This window comes from Hippoglossus stenolepis, chromosome 16 (genome assembly GCF_022539355.2).
Source record: "Hippoglossus stenolepis isolate QCI-W04-F060 chromosome 16, HSTE1.2, whole genome shotgun sequence".
Lineage (NCBI taxonomy): Eukaryota > Metazoa > Chordata > Actinopteri > Pleuronectiformes > Pleuronectidae > Hippoglossus > Hippoglossus stenolepis.
Genome location: NC_061498.1, coordinates 4,471,176 through 4,488,289, shown reverse-complemented (window position 1 = coordinate 4,488,289; position 17,114 = coordinate 4,471,176). Strand labels below are relative to the sequence as shown.

Below are 17,114 nucleotides of genomic sequence, written 5' to 3'. Positions count from 1 at the left end.
TCCTTACAGGTTACCTCTCAGAACTTATATGATGACTCATACATTAGCGATGAGAGGAGGCGGCTCGCGGAGAAAGAGGCGTTGACTAAAGGTCCGACTGTTGGGAGTTGAATGTTAAGTTCTGCTCCCTTCTGAAAAATCCATTTATTTCATGTTGAATGACATCTGCAGAGCCTCTTACATTGTGCATAGAGGCGTTTACAGCTTGCTTCCACTTTATTATGTGCTGTGCATCATGATGTTTCAATAGTTTGCTGTTCAGCTTTGTTGACTGTTTCTTTGCCAAATAAAACTTTTTTCACATTTGAGTCTCTGCAATAAGAGACTATATAATTGCTCTAAATATCTTTACAATTTACAGTACAAGCTAATTAAAAGGAGAGTGTCTCGCTCAGGGTCACTGTAGCAGGGGCAAAGCTGTTGTATGACAGCAGATAGATGCAGCATCTGTATGTATTTTTTTTATATATATACTGTATATGAATAAACTATCATGGCATTTTTTCTTCTTTTCGGTGCATATTTGCAAAAGTCCTATTAGAATTGCATATTATACTCCAACAAGTGAATGAGTGACTGTGTGAGTGAGTGGGTCAATTTTTAGAGTTCGGTTCTAACCCAAAAAAGGTTTTCGACCCAAAAAAGTGAGGAACCTGGCTCAAGTTATTGAAGTATGATACTCGTCAGTGGTGATGGAACTTCACAGAGGATTGAACTACAGCCCGGGTCCATCACTTTTTATCCTGGAAACATTTCCGTTGACTTTTTGCAGCGCACATGTCGTCAAATTGATGAAGTTGTTTTTAGTTTTTTTGAGTTTTCTCAATTTGCAGTGCATTGAGTCGGCCACCGTAGTTTATTATTATTATTATTATAATTATTGTTCTTATTATTAATATTTGTATTATTATTATTGTTATTGTTATTATTACTTTTACACAAGCAGATGACCCGCACACTTCTTCCACCTCTGCAAGTTGCCACATATATCTCTCAGTTTTAACACTACCACAAAACAAAAACTACAAGTCCCACAATCCAACGGGCCTTCGCAGTTAACTTTGTCCCCTCCTCGCTCGCCGTACAAAGCGTCACGAGTTGCAGGAGTGACTGCGATCAGCTGGAGGAGGATAACAACAGCAGCAGCGGCGGACATTAATGAAGTAGCTCCGCGGCACAGAGAGGGCCCACAGGAACCGGGGAGGGGGGGCCGCCATGGCCAACATCACCAAGAAAGTGTCGTGGTCCAGCCGGGCCGACGAGTCCGGGGCCACCGGGGAGAGAACCCCGCTGCTCAACGGCTCCGAGCAGACCTCCCACTCCAGACAGGTACAGCTAGCATTGGCGGCTAACGGCTAACAGGTGTCGTTCGGTCCCTGTGAGGCTGGTTTCGGACGCTGCATGTGTCACGGAAACGCTTCGACGCCGTCATTAGTGCCTGTTTCGTTTTTATTTTCACGTGTGCAGCCGCGAAACAGACGCAACGTTTTGCTTCGTGTGAGGCCGGAATGTGTCTGAAACGAGACTGATTCAATCAGTGAGGGTTAAATAGTGAGATTCTGTTATCTGTAGAAAATGATGAGGGTTACAGGAAGCTGGTTCCTCTCGTGGCTTGTCACAGGGGTTTGTTTGAGACGGGAAAAGTCTCGTAGTAATGAAATGTATTTTTTAATCCTGTACAAGTTAGAGTTCTGATGAGTTAAAGGTTCAGTGTGTAGAATGTAGTGACATCTAGTGGTGAAGTTGCACGTTGCAGCTGTCTAGTTTGTCCAGTCTGGGCTACTGTAAAAAAACATGGCCGCCTCCGTAGAGAGGACCCGCTGCCGATGTAAATATAAAGTATTTAAAACATAAAGGGCTCATTCCAGGGTAAAGAAAACAACAATTTAGATGAAACACACTCGTGAAAACATCACTAGGATTGTTTTATATATACTTTCTGACTATAGATACATTTTTAACCTATATCTTACACACTGAACCTTTTAAAATTATATATATCAAGTATAGCTGGGCAGAAATTATATCAAGATAAAACTTTCATATCAGTTGATAAATCGATATTTATCACGATAACTGTCACATTATTATTATTATCTCTTTGAAATGTAAAGACTCCTGAGTTAAATTTGGGGTTTTAAACTCTTATTTATGTGCAAAGAATGACAAACGTGATAAACATTTTACAACTGTGAGGTAGATCCATTATGAGACTGTGACCTGCACATTGCATAAGAGTTATATTGATAGAATTTGGACTTTTCTTATATTGCTTTTGATTTAAAATTTGCATTGTGATAATTGTTTGTTTTTTTGCATGCAGCCCTGGTGTCAATCACTGACAGTATCATGTTAGACAGCCGGCTGCGGCCTGAGCCAAGCTGTTGTCCAAATATAGAAAACTACTGGAAAATGCAACTTCCTTTTCTTCCTGTAAATGCAGCAGTGATTAGTCAGTTACTCCCCGCAGCATCGGGACCAAGGGTGGACTCAAACTAACTTTATCTTAAAGTTAACTCAAGAAAATACACTGTGCTGTCGGTCTTTCACAATAAGAATTAAAAAGTACGTCATTTATAGCAAGCGAAGTTGTTTTTTTTGTTGTTTCTGAATATATATACATGTTTTTAATTCATATCTTTTCCCTTAGCCCTTTTCTTTCAGCTTTTATAATTCACAAATATCACACCCATGACTTAACATTAAAATTTATTAAAAACAGTACATGGATTGTATATCAACTATTCAAAGGGCTTTACAGTACAAGCAGAACTCACCCATTCACACACACATTCATGCAGCACTACTTTATGCTGAGTTTATTCTATCACCCACCATTCACACACTGTCGGCAGCCATCAGGGGGAAACTCGGGGTGCAGTATCTTGCCCGAGAGATCGAACCACTGACTTTCTGTGGCGTGGACGACCCGCTCTGAGCCACAGTTGCCCCTTCTCTGGGCATTCTAGTACACAAGTGATCATAAAGAGTGTTGCATCCATACATCCATATGTTTATTTGTGTTGCTGTCTCTGGTGTCCAGCCGTCTGAAGGGGGCAGTGTATTTCAGATAGGCAGACTCAGCACAGTGGATTTGGAGGAGGAGATAACGTCAGACGAGGTAAAGTCCGTGTTCGAAAAACGTCACCGCACTCTTGTCGTCAATCTGTGTCTGTCGCTCCCATAGATCCACACCCCGTCGAGACCCTTAGCAGCCACTTCGCTTACAACCTGTAGAAATGTAGTTAGTTCACCCACCTGTAACAGTAGAAACCTCACCTGTCTCCCACCACTTTGAAAACCCATCTGCCTCTGTCTTAAAATGACATATTAAACATCAAGCGACGTGTGAGGGCACATTTATAGTTGATAAAATGTTATTTGGCCTCACATTCGTGTTTACATGTGTGTGTCTGGCTGACTGTCTACTCATGCAGCCTCAGGGCCTGATTTAGAAGGTACAACTTCACATAGAGTTGAGGGGTAGGACCATAGTCTTCTTAATATAGGTAACGTATTTAATTTAAGATCTGTAGCTTCCTTATAACCGTGGGAGAGCTGACACAGAAAAGGCCTGATAATGGTCCAAATGACCACAGCGACAGTTGACTCATCTGTCTGTCGGTTTCCACTGTGATTCTCTGTCTGTGATGGAAACAGATGAAGGAAGGCACATTATTTAACCCTTTATCAAAACCCCTCCAACACTGTGAAAATATGAAGGCGAAGACATGAAAATATGTTTGCATTACTCCCTTAAACTCCCAGAAATCAGTAAGTCAGTGTGTCAGATGAGTTCTCTGATCGAACAAAGAACTGAAAGTCACCGCTTCAGGCGACTATTAGTTGCAACCCAGTACAGGGCCGCATGACTAATGCTTAGTGACATAGTTCAGAAGGATGGAGAGAAATGGCTCCATGACCGATGAGGTGTGTCACGACATGCATGTGATCTGTCTGATTGTTGTTTGCTGTGTGCACGTCGGTTACCTCAGTTGCTCTAGTTGCTGCCGGTTGTGTGACAGTGAGACTGCATGTTGGTATCTGTCTGTAGCTGGCTTGTTTGCATGTGTTGATACGTTTTGCACCAGTACAACAATCTGCACTAACAAGAACTCATTCTTTCCTACATTTAGATTTAATATTCCTATATTAAGTGTTCACCCTCTTCCGCATGCTTTATTGTCCGTGTTAACAGTATGTAAAGTTTAATTCTGTCCAACTTTTTTCATTTCTTTGTCTATTGAGGTGACTTTTGAGTGTGAAAACGTCTTCCTGATTTGTGAATTGCTGCTTTTCACCACTATTCAAAAGTCCAGTAACTTAGTTCCCGGCTCCTTGTCGTCTCTCACCAGGTCAGAATTCATGTGGTGACCTTTTTGTTTTTTATTTTTATCCTGCAGGAGTCTCTAAGAGGGCGGCCCAAAGAGATCCCTCACACCGAGAAGCTACTGTCTCTTAAATATGAGGTAAACAGAGAGCTGATTATTAGATGAATCTAGATAGAAATGAAAAAAAACTGTCAAATTAGTCAATAACTCGGGTATAGAAAATACAGTTCAGGCCATCAAACCCAAACCACATAAACACACAGGACATTAATCTCATTAAAAATGCTGGAACCTGGCAGCAGTTGATATAATCTGCTCTGCATTACGTCAGTTTTGCCACATTTTCAGGATCCAGGTTTATCGTGACGCATTGAAGAACATGTGTAAACATCATTGTCATTTTCTTAACGTATTAGTATTTAATGTGTGTTTGTTATTCCAGAGTCTGGACTATGATAACATTGAAAACCAGCTGTTTCTGGAGGAGGAGAGAAGGATGAGTTACATGGTGAGTTGGGTGGAACCCCCCCCCCCGAAAATATGATGCATTACCTCGATTTTTGCAGTTTTGCTCCATCTCTTCATGCTCTTGCGCCTTCAGGGTTTCCGGTGTCTGGAGATCAGTCGCTGGGTGGTCTGCGGTCTCATCGGCTTCCTCACGGGCCTCATCGCCTGTTTCATAGACATTGCGGTGGAGCAACTGGCCGGGTTCAAATACCAAGTGGTCAAAACGAGTATCCTCAAAATGTGTTCATGACACACTTGACTATTAGCAACATACGACTAAACTTTACTGGCTCGCTAAGTCATAATATACCTTGTTAAAATAGCATCTTTTAATAACAGTTAGTATCCATCGTCCTGGTCTGTACTATCATTCACCTGCTGTGATAATTGGCCACTAAACGGCTTCGGCCGTGTGCCGTCGGGACCCAGAGTCGTTCCTTGACCTCTGACCACACAGACATCGAGAAGTTCACAGAGGTAGGCGGCCTGTCTATCTCCCTCCTGCTCTGGGCTGTCCTCAACTCTGCCATCGTCATGTTGGGGGCCATCATAGTTGCGTTTATTGAGGTAAGACTGAAAAGGGGAAATAATTTGACATTTCGGTTATTATCGTTACTTCGGAGACACGGTTCCTTTTTTGTATGTGCTCATTTCTTCCTCTTTTGTGTCATTAACTAGTTCTTCGAGTGTGAGAAAGTATTTGTATTAAAAGTTACATGTCTCAGTTTAAACTGTGGAAGTAAAAACTAACAATGCGTAATGTGTGATAATTCTTTATTCCTGCCAGTCTAATAAGCCACAGTTTGTGAGCTTGTGATCAGGGACATTATAACATTGTTGTTCCTCCCTCCAGTCTGAAGTTGCTCAATTATGTGTTTTATAATTCCCAGACATTTGCAAAGCCAGCTTGCAATGTTGATTTTCACTCTGACTACCCCTTCCTCTCCTCCTCTGTGTGATCCAGCCCATAGCGGCAGGAAGTGGTATACCCCAGATAAAATGTTACCTGAATGGCATCAAGATTCCCAGGGTCGTACGACTCAAGGTACGCACACAAACACACGAGAGACATTGTAATAAATGTACTTGAAACAATTTTTTTTTTATTGGATAGACCTTCATATCCTTACATTTTGTGTGTTTGTCCTCTACAGACCCTGGTGGTGAAAGTCTGCGGAGTTATTTGTTCTGTGGTTGGCGGCCTCGCTGTCGGAAAGGTGAAAATTTGACATTACATCTGTGTCATTCGGGTTCATTGTGACGTTTTTGTTATTTTAATGCCTCCTGAGAATCTATTTTCATACGCGTCTTGTTTGTTTACCCATAATCCCTCAGGAAGGGCCCATGATTCATTCTGGTGCTGTTGTAGCTGCAGGCGTCTCCCAGGGCAGGAGTACGTCTCTAAAGAGAGACTTCAAGGTCAGTGTGTGTGTGTGCGGTGATATTTTTTTCTGTGTCATCAGCTGACAAACAACATTTCCCCCCCCATTTGAAATATTACCGCTGATTACTGAGTAATTTGAAATATGAATCGTTGGTGTGTGTTTGCAGATCTTTGAATACTTCCGGAGAGACACAGAAAAAAGGGACTTTGTTTCTGCCGGAGCTGCCGCCGGAGTTTCAGCTGCCTTCGGGGCACCAGTCGGTAAAAATACAGCTGACTCAGGAGCACAGTACAAACACGTGCTTTATTAGGAATCTGTGTGAATTATGTGGGGGCGGGTTTAAAGTAGGAAAGAAAAAACTGTTGTTGGTGAAAAGTACAGACTCTCTACTGTCACTGTTAACTTTGTTAGATGACGAATTATACGATTTATGAAAAATGTGAAAATGCAAAGCTAAAACTTGAGAAAGAAGAATCTGCCGAGTGAAAGAGAAGTTCTCGTGTGAGAAAGACAGAGAGAAATCTGCATTTCGTGCCACTTGCTGGTCCGTGCACAACCACAGCCGAAACTATGTGGTCAGACTGTCTGCGTGCACAGTAACAACTTAACGGATGACACGAAACAATATCTGATTTATTATGAAACTGTGGCAGGACAAATGAGGATATGGCCGGGCACCACAGTCTTGATAATTGATGGGAAACATTGCTTCAGCATTAGCCTTGGTGGTGGTGTGTGTTCTCTGAGTGCCCCCTTATCTAGTTTATATCATGATTTTTGTTTCTTTGGTCAATAGGTGGCGTTCTGTTCTCTCTGGAGGAGGGAGCTTCTTTCTGGAACCAGATGCTGACATGGAGGATAGTAAGTGCATCTGTATTTCAAACCCACGATAAATGATTGCATGGTGTTTTTATTTCCTTCCTCACGTAAACCTTTCTCTTCTGCAGTTTTTTGCCTCCATGATTTCCACCTTCACCCTGAACTTCTTCCTCAGCATCTATCACAACAAAACTGGAGACCTTTCCAGCCCCGGTCTCATCAACTTTGGTCGCTTTCAGAGTGATGTAAGGAACTTGTATTGTAAATCATGGTTTTTCTTCCAGCTCTGCGTTGTTATGTAAAAGGTGACATTGTATTTTTGTTCTTTGTCAGAGTGTGGCCTATAATCTCTATGAGATTCCATTGTTCATCGCTATGGGAGCTATAGGTAAAAACACCTTTTTGTTTTTGGAAGTATGTTTGATTCTTTGTAGGGTGACGTTAGTGTAAATATATGAAATATTGACATTTCCCAAACAACCTACATGCTTTTCAAGTTTGAAAATCTAAAGGTGTTTTTAATTCCTGATTTTCATCCCTCTCCTGTGCAGGTGGTTTGCTCGGAGCTCTGTTCAATATTCTCAACTACTGGTTGACCATCTTCAGGATCCGGTAAGAAAAGATTTAATTGCTTACAAGTATAAAATAAATTGTAATTCCCCTGTGAATTGTGTTGCATTTGTGGTGTGCCAACAAAAACAACACGGCCGCCTGAATGCTTTGCTGGTAACAAGACGGGTGCAAGATGAGGAAGTTTTTAAGTGAGCAATGAAAACAGTTTCTCGGAATATCAACATCTCGTGATTGATGGGTTTAAAAATAGTCGCAGTGTGAGAACAAGTACATTCACTGACTTGAAACTTGAACCTGAAGACAAATGTCTGAACTGTGTGGTCATGGTTATGTGTGTTAGGTACGTCCATCGCCCTTGTTTGCAAGTGATGGAGGCCATGTTGGTTGCTGCGGTGACCGCGGCAGTGTCATTCACTATGATCTACTTCTCCAACGACTGTCAGCCTCTGGGGCCAGAGCACACTGAGGAGTACCCACTGCAGGTACAGACACACACAGACACACGCACACGCACACGCACACACACATCTCGGACATGTGTTTTCACCTTTTTTTTCAATAGTCTCTTATCTTCTTCTCTAGATTGAGACAATGATCTGTAATAATGGTGAAAATAGGGAAGTGGCAGTTACGTGCTCAGGCACAATCATGCATTATAATAGTTGTTGGTGAACAATTTGTTTAATGTGCACGTTTTGGCAAATTAGACAAACACAAATGCAGATTCAGATCAGATAAACCCTTCTCAGTGAATCTTGTTACTTCCTCTTTGTATTTCATTTACCAGACGATACAGTTTGAGTTCAATGAGCTTCTCCAGCTGTAATGAGGAGTATACTATTTGTCATTCTTTGTCCCCAGAGGATGAAACCAAAACAGTTTGACATTGTTATTCTGAGGGAAATGTCTTGACAACTAGGCTACAGGATGTTTGCAGTTTGGTGCAGATCGACGTCCACAATCAAAGCCTCACAGAGCTTGATGTTAGACTCTAGTCCAAATACCAGAGGCAGTGCTAGATTAATACTGTAAATTATGATTATTATGTCTTTGTGAGTTTTTTTTTTTCTCAATTTTTTAGATAGATTAAGGAGATATGGAATATTGGGATTGATAATAGAAGAACGATCAAAAGATTGATTCAAACCCAGGACGTCACATTTCATCCAGTTTTGGCGACTGATCCACGAGCAAAGTGAAAGATCTCACGCTCTCCATCCTTCCTTTGTTGTGTCCCTCTCTCTTTTCTAGTTGTTCTGTGCAGATGGAGAGTATAACTCCATGGCAACAGCCTTCTTCAACACTCCTGAGAGAAGTGTCCGCAGTCTCTTTCACAACCAGCCAGGTAAAGCTGTGCTAAAGTAAAAAGGAAGCAGGCTAAACTCGTCGATTACAAGCAAGTGTCTATTTGTTCACTGTGTAAATGGGTTCATGTGCAGGGAAGCATGACTGGATTGATTCAAGCCTGAACCACTGGTTTGTTTGCTTATCATTCTCTTATGTAACTTTTTTTATTTGTTTTTACAGGAAGCTACAATCCTTTGACTCTGAGCTTGTTCACTCTGACCTATTTCTTCTTGGCGTGTTGGACGTACGGCCTGGCAGTGTCGGCCGGCGTTTTCATCCCGTCTCTGCTAATTGGAGCCGCCTGGGGGAGACTGTTTGGAATCCTGCTGGCCTCCATTCCCTCCAACGGCTCGGTCAGTGTAGCATTAGACGACATCTTTCAGTTTCCTGTATTGAACCGGGGCATAATAATAATATTAGTCATAGCTTAGAATTTACCTGCCGTCTTTTGAGGCTCTGTAATCTTCATCTTCATCGGAAAAACAGTTTAGAAAACTTCACTTTAACCTTTCCTCTATGAACCTGAAAAGGAATGTATTTCAAAGTACCAGAACTCTATTACAGTATCGCAGTAATCATAATACAAACAGGAAACATATATATGTATGTATGTGAAGTAGATTTTAGGTTTCAAGATAAAAATGGATGAGTCATTGTCTTCCTCTCGAGTTCTGGATGACACAACCGACTGTTTGGACTCTGCTGTGTGTGTGTTTTGTTAGATCTGGGCGGACCCTGGTAAATACGCCTTAATTGGAGCTGCAGCTCAGTTAGGTGAGTGATCATATGTAAATACTGAGAAACTACTGTTACATCCACTTATAGAAATCTTTATATCCCATACATATATATGTGTTTAAGTTTTCTAATCTCACGAACATCTATCCTCAGGCGGCATCGTGAGAATGACCCTCAGTCTGACCGTCATCATGGTGGAGGCTACGGGAAACGTCACATACGGCCTTCCCATCATGCTCGTCCTCATGACCGCCAAGATAGTAGGAGATTATTTTGTCGAGGTGAGTAAAGAGGTTGACATCAGCGCGTCTTATCCAACATGACAGTTTGCTTCTTTTATGAATTGAGACACGGGAAGTGTCTGTAACCCGTCTGTTCCTGTTCAGGGTCTGTACGACATCCACATTAAGCTGCAGAGTGTTCCCTTCCTACACTGGGATGCTCCTGCTACGTCCCACTGGCTGACTGCGAGGTGAGCTCCCGTCTGATTTGTTCATGTGTTCGTAAGTTTTCAGTCGTTCTCCTTCGTTTCACCGCCTCTTATCTCCCCCGTCCAGGGAGGTGATGAGTTCTCCAGTCACCTGTTTGAACAGGATAGAGAAGGTGGGAACCATCGTGGACACCCTGAGCAACACATCCACCAATCACAACGGCTTCCCCGTCGTCGTGCAGGTTTCTGGTACCGATGAGGTACGATCATTGTTTTTGAAATTCCCTCAAATGACTAATGAAGAAGACAATATCTGACGCCCTGTCCACATGAATTGATTTCCTCGTCCAATATTACTTTAACCACAGTGTTCCTTCTCTGCTATTTGATGGATTATTGAGTTTATCGCCACCTACTGGCCCGGCATGCTTGTTTTAGCGTTTAGTGGTTATATCAAAACTTTTAATCTGGTGTCTGTGGGGATATTGTTGGACTGTGAAGATGAAGATGTGTCTTCTGTCAGGCATCAGTGATTCTACTCTGCAGGACTCATTAGCAGCTCCAGCTCCGACCGGCAGTGATGTAAACATGACACCAAATCAACCAAATTACAGAAAGAGGTGGAGAGTGATTATAACCCAACACCACCACCTCCTCTATGAAAACCTGGAGATGGTTCTCTTCTGCTTTTTTCTGTCTGCTCGGGTTCAAGCGTGTATGGTTTATAGAACAGTATCATTTACTGATGGTTTCACTATTGACAGCAGCAACAGGAAGTAAGACTTTTGATGACTTCAAAGGATTTTCCCCAAAATATTCAATGTGATGATTTTTGTCAGCTACATCTGTCCAGTAACCTTTTGAACCCTAAACTTTGGGCCCAATATGTTAAAAGATACTTGCACCTGTAGCAGCTAAACACAGATCAGAGTGCAATGCAGACATGAAGACGTGTTTGAGGAAGTTAGATCGTCTGCTGCTGCGCACTTCCTCCTCATGCTGAGTCCACTAGCAAGTTTCTATTGTGTAGGAAAGTCCAACAAAGTAAAATGAGCGCAGCAAAGAACCATGCGGCACAGAGTCAAACCTTCATTTGCTCTTCTCCCCTGATCAGCCAGCCAAGCTCTGCGGGCTCATCCTCCGCTCTCAGCTCATCGTTCTCCTCAAGCACAAGGTAACATCCTCAACAGGAAGGAGAGGTTTGACAATACTCTGAGATAGAATGATTGATGTGATATTTTAAACACCGTGTTCTCCCGTTCTGTCCCGGCAGGTGTTTGTGGAGTTGGCCCGGTCCCGGCTGACCCACAGGAAGCTCCAGCTGAAGGACTTCAGGGATGCCTACCCCCGCTTCCCCCCGATCCAGAGCATCCACGTCTCCCAGGACGAGAGGGAGTGTATGATGGACCTCACAGAGTTCATGAACGCAACACCCTACACAGTACCACAGGTAAGACATCTACAGTTTTACAGACCGAAATCTTTTTTTTCCAGGTTTAAAATATTCAAGTCTCACTTTGTTTTTGTTTTCTCCAGGAAACGTCTCTGCCTCGTGTGTTTAAGTTGTTCAGAGCCCTGGGACTCAGGCACCTGGTGGTTGCGGATGATGAAAACAGGGTAAGTGTGTTTACTGTGTCCCCGTCTGTTCTTGAATGTCTTGTTACAGTTACTGAGTTAAACTTTACTTTGCTTTATGTTCAATGATCACATCCTTGTTCCCCTGCGTTTGATTTGTGACCCTGTGCAGGTGGTGGGACTGGTGACCAGGAAAGACTTGGCCAGATATCACCTCGGCAAACATGGACTAGAGGAACTTCAGCTGGCCCAGACATAGTACACACACACACACTCACACTCACACACACACACACACACACACCCATGAACTGTTACCACCGGATGCCTGAAGCTGTTGAGCACCAGCTATGCAGAGAACATCTCTGAGGGCAAAGAGATCACTTCCATTCTTTCATGCCAAAGTGGTCACCATGAGAACACAAGGTCAGTTCCTCTGTGAAAGCAAAGAAGATTCATAAGGTTTCAAGACATTTTACCAACAGAGTCAAATAGATTCAATCAACAATAAAAAAAAAAAAACGGTTAATCATAATAGTAAAAGATAATAATGATAATAATAAACACCAGGTGAGGGAAGTCTGTTTCATCTCAGTTAACTGGTAAATGGAAAACCTTGTGTTCTCTGTTCTTACTCCTCAACATCACAAACAGCTGAATGCTCGACCGCTCATGAAGTAATATTGTTCTGAAACAGTGATATCTAAACATTCATTAATTATATTTTTTAAATGATTCACATGTGTCTTGCCGTTGAACTGAGCAGGACATTGAAACTGGTTTGCTTTGAAAAAAACCTGATTTGAGCGAGCGTCCACGTCCCCATTTGAAGTTTTTCTCTGACAATGTTAGCAAATTTAGTATTTTCCAATTTCTTTGTGTAGTTTTGCACTGAAAAAAAAATGTTATTTATTGTTTATGTTGAATACTTGTTTTATTTTTTAAGTTTGGAAGAATGTTTAGGTTTTACATCACAGAAGGGAGAGGAGACGCTTGTCTGATTGGCTAAATGATGCAGTTCTACTAAGAGATGGTTCTGTTGTTACATGTGGATCCTCCTCGTTCTTCTTTACTGAGCTCACACAAATATAATATGATATGTGTATTATTGGTAGTAAAAAAAAATGTTTGTCCACCAAATGTCTGCACCTCCTACTGAAAAAGTGTATTGGCAAAAAAAGACTTTCAAGTGTCCCTCATGAAGATCTGCATATCTATGAATGTAAAACTTTGTCTACCACACATCTTCTCTTTGAACTCATCAATTTATCCTTGTGTTACCTGGTCAGTATACAGCACAAAATATTCTGATTTCATAATTATTTTATCAATTTGTGCATCAAACATTTCTTCAACTGCCGGTGTTGTTCTTTGCATTTCCCTTCATCACTGTCACACCTTTGTCGTCTTTTTCTTGTTCCCGACTTTAATCTGTTGACTCTGCTCTATTTTATAACCACTGGATACGCCTTTTGTGAATTAATAAAGTTTAAATTTATCTATTGTACGAGTTTTGTGTCTGTTTGCAAGAAACTGAAACCTTTTGCAACGGAGGGATCTTTTTCAATTCCACCACTTCATGTGGAGAAATCCCCACCCGGCTACAAGAGGTGCTGATGAATAAAGCTGAGACTATTCTTTTTCTTTTAAAGCAGCATTTGAGTATTTATGCAAATATTTGCAGCTACTAATTCATTTGATTTAATTTGCCACATGAGCATGAACCCGGAACTGTCTGGAGCAAAATAATACATTTTCACTCGCACACACCAAATCCAAACTCTACAGCTCTTCTCTCCATCTCCACTAGGGGTCAGTAAAAGTCTAGGCACTGTTTTCAACCACTCGATATCTTGTGTCAATTATTCTTTTTACCTTTTAGCAACCACACAGTTTGTTATATACATATTTTTATTATATATAATTAATATATAATATATTATAAAAAAAAGGCCTATTCCATTAATTATATGGAACCTGCAAGTGTAAAACATTTATGGGATCTTCTGTAGCGGTGTTAGGTCAAACTTATATATGTATATTTTAATAGATTTTGGATCAACAAGAACATAACAGCTCTGTCCACTCCACGCTGCACCAACACAGTAGATTCCTTCATTAAAAGCGTAGGTGCTCAGCATCAAAGCGCAGCATTAAAGTATAGCATCAAAGGCATCACGCCCATAAGGGCCTCCAATATGACTAATATCTGAAAGCAATATCAAAAATGGGTTTATGGTGGTTATGCACTTTGATACTGGTTGCCACCTGCCAATAGACTGAGCAAAGCTGAAAACATTCTTACAGTATATTGTTGAGTCAGCCCTAACCACAAGATGTCTGCGATTGAACTAGATTTGCTCCGGCGTGCCATAATTGAGGAAACAAAATCCTATTTGGTGACTACGGCGCAGTACGCCAAGACTGTGGATGATTGTGATTCAAAAATTGCGGAGATGGACCAGGCCATCGCAGCAAAGGAACGACACATCATTCAGCTTGAGGATCTCAGGAAGAAAGAAAGGGCCATGTATGAAAAGTCCCTCAATTTGATGGAATTACACTTGATGGACGCCAACAGGATTCTTGCAAAAGAGATGAAGCACAATCAGGAGAATGCTTGTGACGTTAGGATGTCAATTACTAGAATGGGGGACATTGAAAGGGAAGTCACAGAGAGAGAGTCGCATATGAACAAATGCAAAAGATTCAGAGACATTTTGTTCAAGATGGCTTCTTTGATGCAGATAGAGGAAGACGCTTTCATCCAGTCGCTAACACACAGCAGTGAGGAGGGGATGGAGGTAAACGTCTCTGAGGAGCTAATGGCTCTGGTGACAAATTTGTCGGACCAGAATCTGTTGCAGGTCAACGCCACAGAAAGACGGAAGGAAACACTGGACGAGCGCCAGACCAATCTGAAGAAAATACAAGAGAAAGGAAACGATCAAATACACGATTTGGTGTTGACCAAATTGGAGGATATGATCAACAAAGACGAGGGGAGACTCGCCACACTCAAACGTCTGGTTGCATTCACTCCATCGTTATCCGTGGACGACGACGATGTAGAGTGGGACACTCTTAGCAGGAAGGTGACAGGAGTGTATGAGTCCTGCATGGGTAGGAATCATGTCTGCAACGCCACTGAAATGCTCTGTAAAATTGAGGGCCATGTTTTGGTGCTGCTCGATCAACTCGAAAGCCTCCCTCAAGATGCACTGAAGACACTGAGGAGGCTCATCCTGGCCGACAGGATCAAAAAGAACACCGAGGAAAACCTGAAACATCAACAGTTGAGAGAACTGGAAACGAAGGAGAAGTGTCTGAAAAGGCTGATGAGCGACGTCAAGAAGAGGACCGGAAGAAAATTGATGTTGAGATCCATGATCCCCGACGATCGCAAAACCAAAGACGTGGAGGAGAGGCCGCAGACACCCGAGGAGATTGTTTGGGACAAAGAGACGTGCGAAAAGGAGGAGAAGTCTGCTGTTGCCGCCCTGTGGGAGGATTGGAGATTGGCGAAGGCTGAAAAGGAGGCTAAACTGGCCGAGCAGTGCAAGAAGAAGATGGAGGAGGAGAGTGCTGCAATGTCTCACGCCCACATCCCGACAAGGCGTTCGAACAGGGAAGGGTCTGGTCCCAAATTTGGTGCAGTTGCCTTCAGGATTCCCTCTGCCAGTACCAAGCGCCCACTGCCCAGACCTTCCAGGCCTAAACTTTCCAAAACTAATTTCACCAACAGCTCAAGCAAGGAGGAAACGAGGATCACACAACTACAACAGACCTGCCCCGTGTGTCATCCGTTTGCAGCGGCCAGCGGCAACGAGCTGGATAAACCAGCTAAGGTTGAAAAACCCAGGCTTGATCTCTCGACCCTGCTCAGAATGAGGAGACTATATTAATCCATAATATTTATCATATTGAGTATATTTCTTGAGTGTGTTCGATTCAGGTTTTCGCCGGGTGTTGCAGTTTGCCCTAAAAAATGTATTATAATAATAAGTATAGGCTCATATACGGTGATGGGAACTGTAACATATTCCTGACACAAACAAACCTGGGATAGTAAGTGATGCAAATGATAAATTATAATACATTGGACTACACACTGGATGTGTAGAAACTAATGAGCGGACTGTGTGAAGGTGGGCAGGATCAGCTCCCAAAAGTGAAGCCCAAGCATTTCAATCGGTTGTAACCTGCCTCCTCCATGTTAGCAGATGGAATATGGGTCAAAGCACACTTGAAAACATTTTTCTTGAAGATTTATTCTGTCTTTTTACGTAGTTGTTATTTATCTGTGGTGGAAACCCTGAAAAATAAAGATCATGATCATCAAGTTTGTCTTTTGAGAGTTTTGTTAAAGCCTTTGCAAAGGGTCCACTCTGAGAAAGAATGATGCACAGGCTGGACCATGATGATGGTATTTCAGAAAACACATGTTGGGGATCTGGGTCAGGATCAAAGGATAGTCCATCTCTCTTCAGGGCAAGATGGCCGCCCTCCTGCCCTCCCTTATTTAAACTGAGCTAAATATTTTTTTGTAAAACACAATAATCTCTCGACAAAAAAAAGTGTCATTCCTCCATCCCTCTAATACCATCCCTGGTTTTATTAAAAGACACCTTTGTATTTATTCATCACTGCCTCGGACTATCTTTAACCTCATTGAATTATTACGCATTCCCTCTGAGAATTAGCATCGTGGTTTTCAGGCGGTTATGGATGAATGGCCTCTACAAGAGTCGGGTTATTCTGTCTCCACTAAGCAGCCATAAATGACTCCCACCCAGTAAGCTGTCGGAAAAAACCATTTAGACACTTATACACACACACACGCGCACACACGTGTATCGTTTACATACTGTATCTTTGTGTGTCTGTGTGTGTGTGTGTTACAGGGAGAGAAGGCAATTACCACGGCTCATGTCTCCGCAGTTTAACAGAATAACTTCCCATGTCAATGCAGATTACATTTGCAAATCCGTGTGATATCAGTGCCTGAATTTAATTTGAGGTGTGTTACTGTTTGATAATTGTTTGTCGTCACAAATAGCTGGAAAGTAAAAACATATAATTAAAATGTTAACTCTGACTCGCTCGTATTCTTGATTGTTGTGTTACTGTCTCCAGATACCCCCTCGACCTGTCCAGGTAAAATACACAAATTCACAAATAATACCACCACGTTATCTTAAGTATCAGGATTTTTAAAAGATTGTGCGAGTAACTTTAAATTCCAAAGAAAACATTGAGGTTGGTAGTCGCGATTTTTCACAATTTTTCCCTTTTAATATATAGGCTATATCTTAAAAACATGTTGTCATGGAGATAACACAGTAACTGCAGAGCATTTGGGGAAAAAAAAAAAATGTGGCAATGCATGGCTGAACCCTGGGGGCTCCT

General features: G+C 42.0%; 2 protein-coding genes across 4 annotated transcripts in view; both read left to right on the top strand.

The window, feature by feature from the left end:
* The first annotated feature begins 1,084 nt into the window (after positions 1 to 1,084).
* clcn7 (chloride channel 7) overlaps positions 1,085 to 17,114 on the top strand; it is a 21,775-nt gene continuing 5,745 nt past the window's right edge. Inside the window, exons 1-25 of one of the 3 annotated variants that reach the window (XM_047343822.1) lie at positions 1,085 to 1,329; positions 3,044 to 3,121; positions 4,404 to 4,469; positions 4,774 to 4,839; positions 4,933 to 5,065; positions 5,296 to 5,405; positions 5,803 to 5,883; positions 5,993 to 6,055; positions 6,174 to 6,257; positions 6,390 to 6,483; positions 7,020 to 7,084; positions 7,171 to 7,287; positions 7,376 to 7,430; positions 7,594 to 7,654; positions 7,956 to 8,097; positions 8,867 to 8,960; positions 9,143 to 9,315; positions 9,685 to 9,736; positions 9,854 to 9,981; positions 10,087 to 10,172; positions 10,258 to 10,390; positions 11,245 to 11,304; positions 11,404 to 11,580; positions 11,667 to 11,747; positions 11,878 to 12,009. In XM_047343822.1, coding sequence (XP_047199778.1) covers positions 1,216 to 1,329; positions 3,044 to 3,121; positions 4,404 to 4,469; positions 4,774 to 4,839; positions 4,933 to 5,065; positions 5,296 to 5,405; positions 5,803 to 5,883; positions 5,993 to 6,055; positions 6,174 to 6,257; positions 6,390 to 6,483; positions 7,020 to 7,084; positions 7,171 to 7,287; positions 7,376 to 7,430; positions 7,594 to 7,654; positions 7,956 to 8,097; positions 8,867 to 8,960; positions 9,143 to 9,315; positions 9,685 to 9,736; positions 9,854 to 9,981; positions 10,087 to 10,172; positions 10,258 to 10,390; positions 11,245 to 11,304; positions 11,404 to 11,580; positions 11,667 to 11,747; positions 11,878 to 11,964 — 2,400 coding nt within the window. In that variant the 5' untranslated portion in view covers positions 1,085 to 1,215 and the 3' untranslated portion in view covers positions 11,965 to 12,009. Of the gene's footprint in view, positions 1,330 to 3,043; positions 3,122 to 4,403; positions 4,470 to 4,773; positions 4,840 to 4,932; positions 5,066 to 5,295; positions 5,406 to 5,802; positions 5,884 to 5,992; positions 6,056 to 6,173; positions 6,258 to 6,389; positions 6,484 to 7,019; positions 7,085 to 7,170; positions 7,288 to 7,375; positions 7,431 to 7,593; positions 7,655 to 7,955; positions 8,098 to 8,866; positions 8,961 to 9,142; positions 9,316 to 9,684; positions 9,737 to 9,853; positions 9,982 to 10,086; positions 10,173 to 10,257; positions 10,391 to 11,244; positions 11,305 to 11,403; positions 11,581 to 11,666; positions 11,748 to 11,877; positions 13,211 to 17,114 lie in introns of those variants that run through there. The other 2 variants (XM_047343821.1, XM_047343823.1) reach the window with 2 other exon arrangements.
* On the top strand, positions 14,042 to 15,678 carry LOC118124029. The gene has a single exon (XM_035181810.2). The coding sequence runs from the start codon at positions 14,042 to 14,044 to the stop codon at positions 15,608 to 15,610; it is 1,569 nt and encodes a 522-aa protein (XP_035037701.2). The 3' UTR covers positions 15,611 to 15,678.

What these genes read in the sequence shown, in the direction of transcription:
- LOC118124029 (XM_035181810.2), top strand. Translation starts at nt 14,042, where the DNA reads ATGTCTGCGATTGAACTAGATTTGCTCCGGCGTGCCATAATTGAGGAA.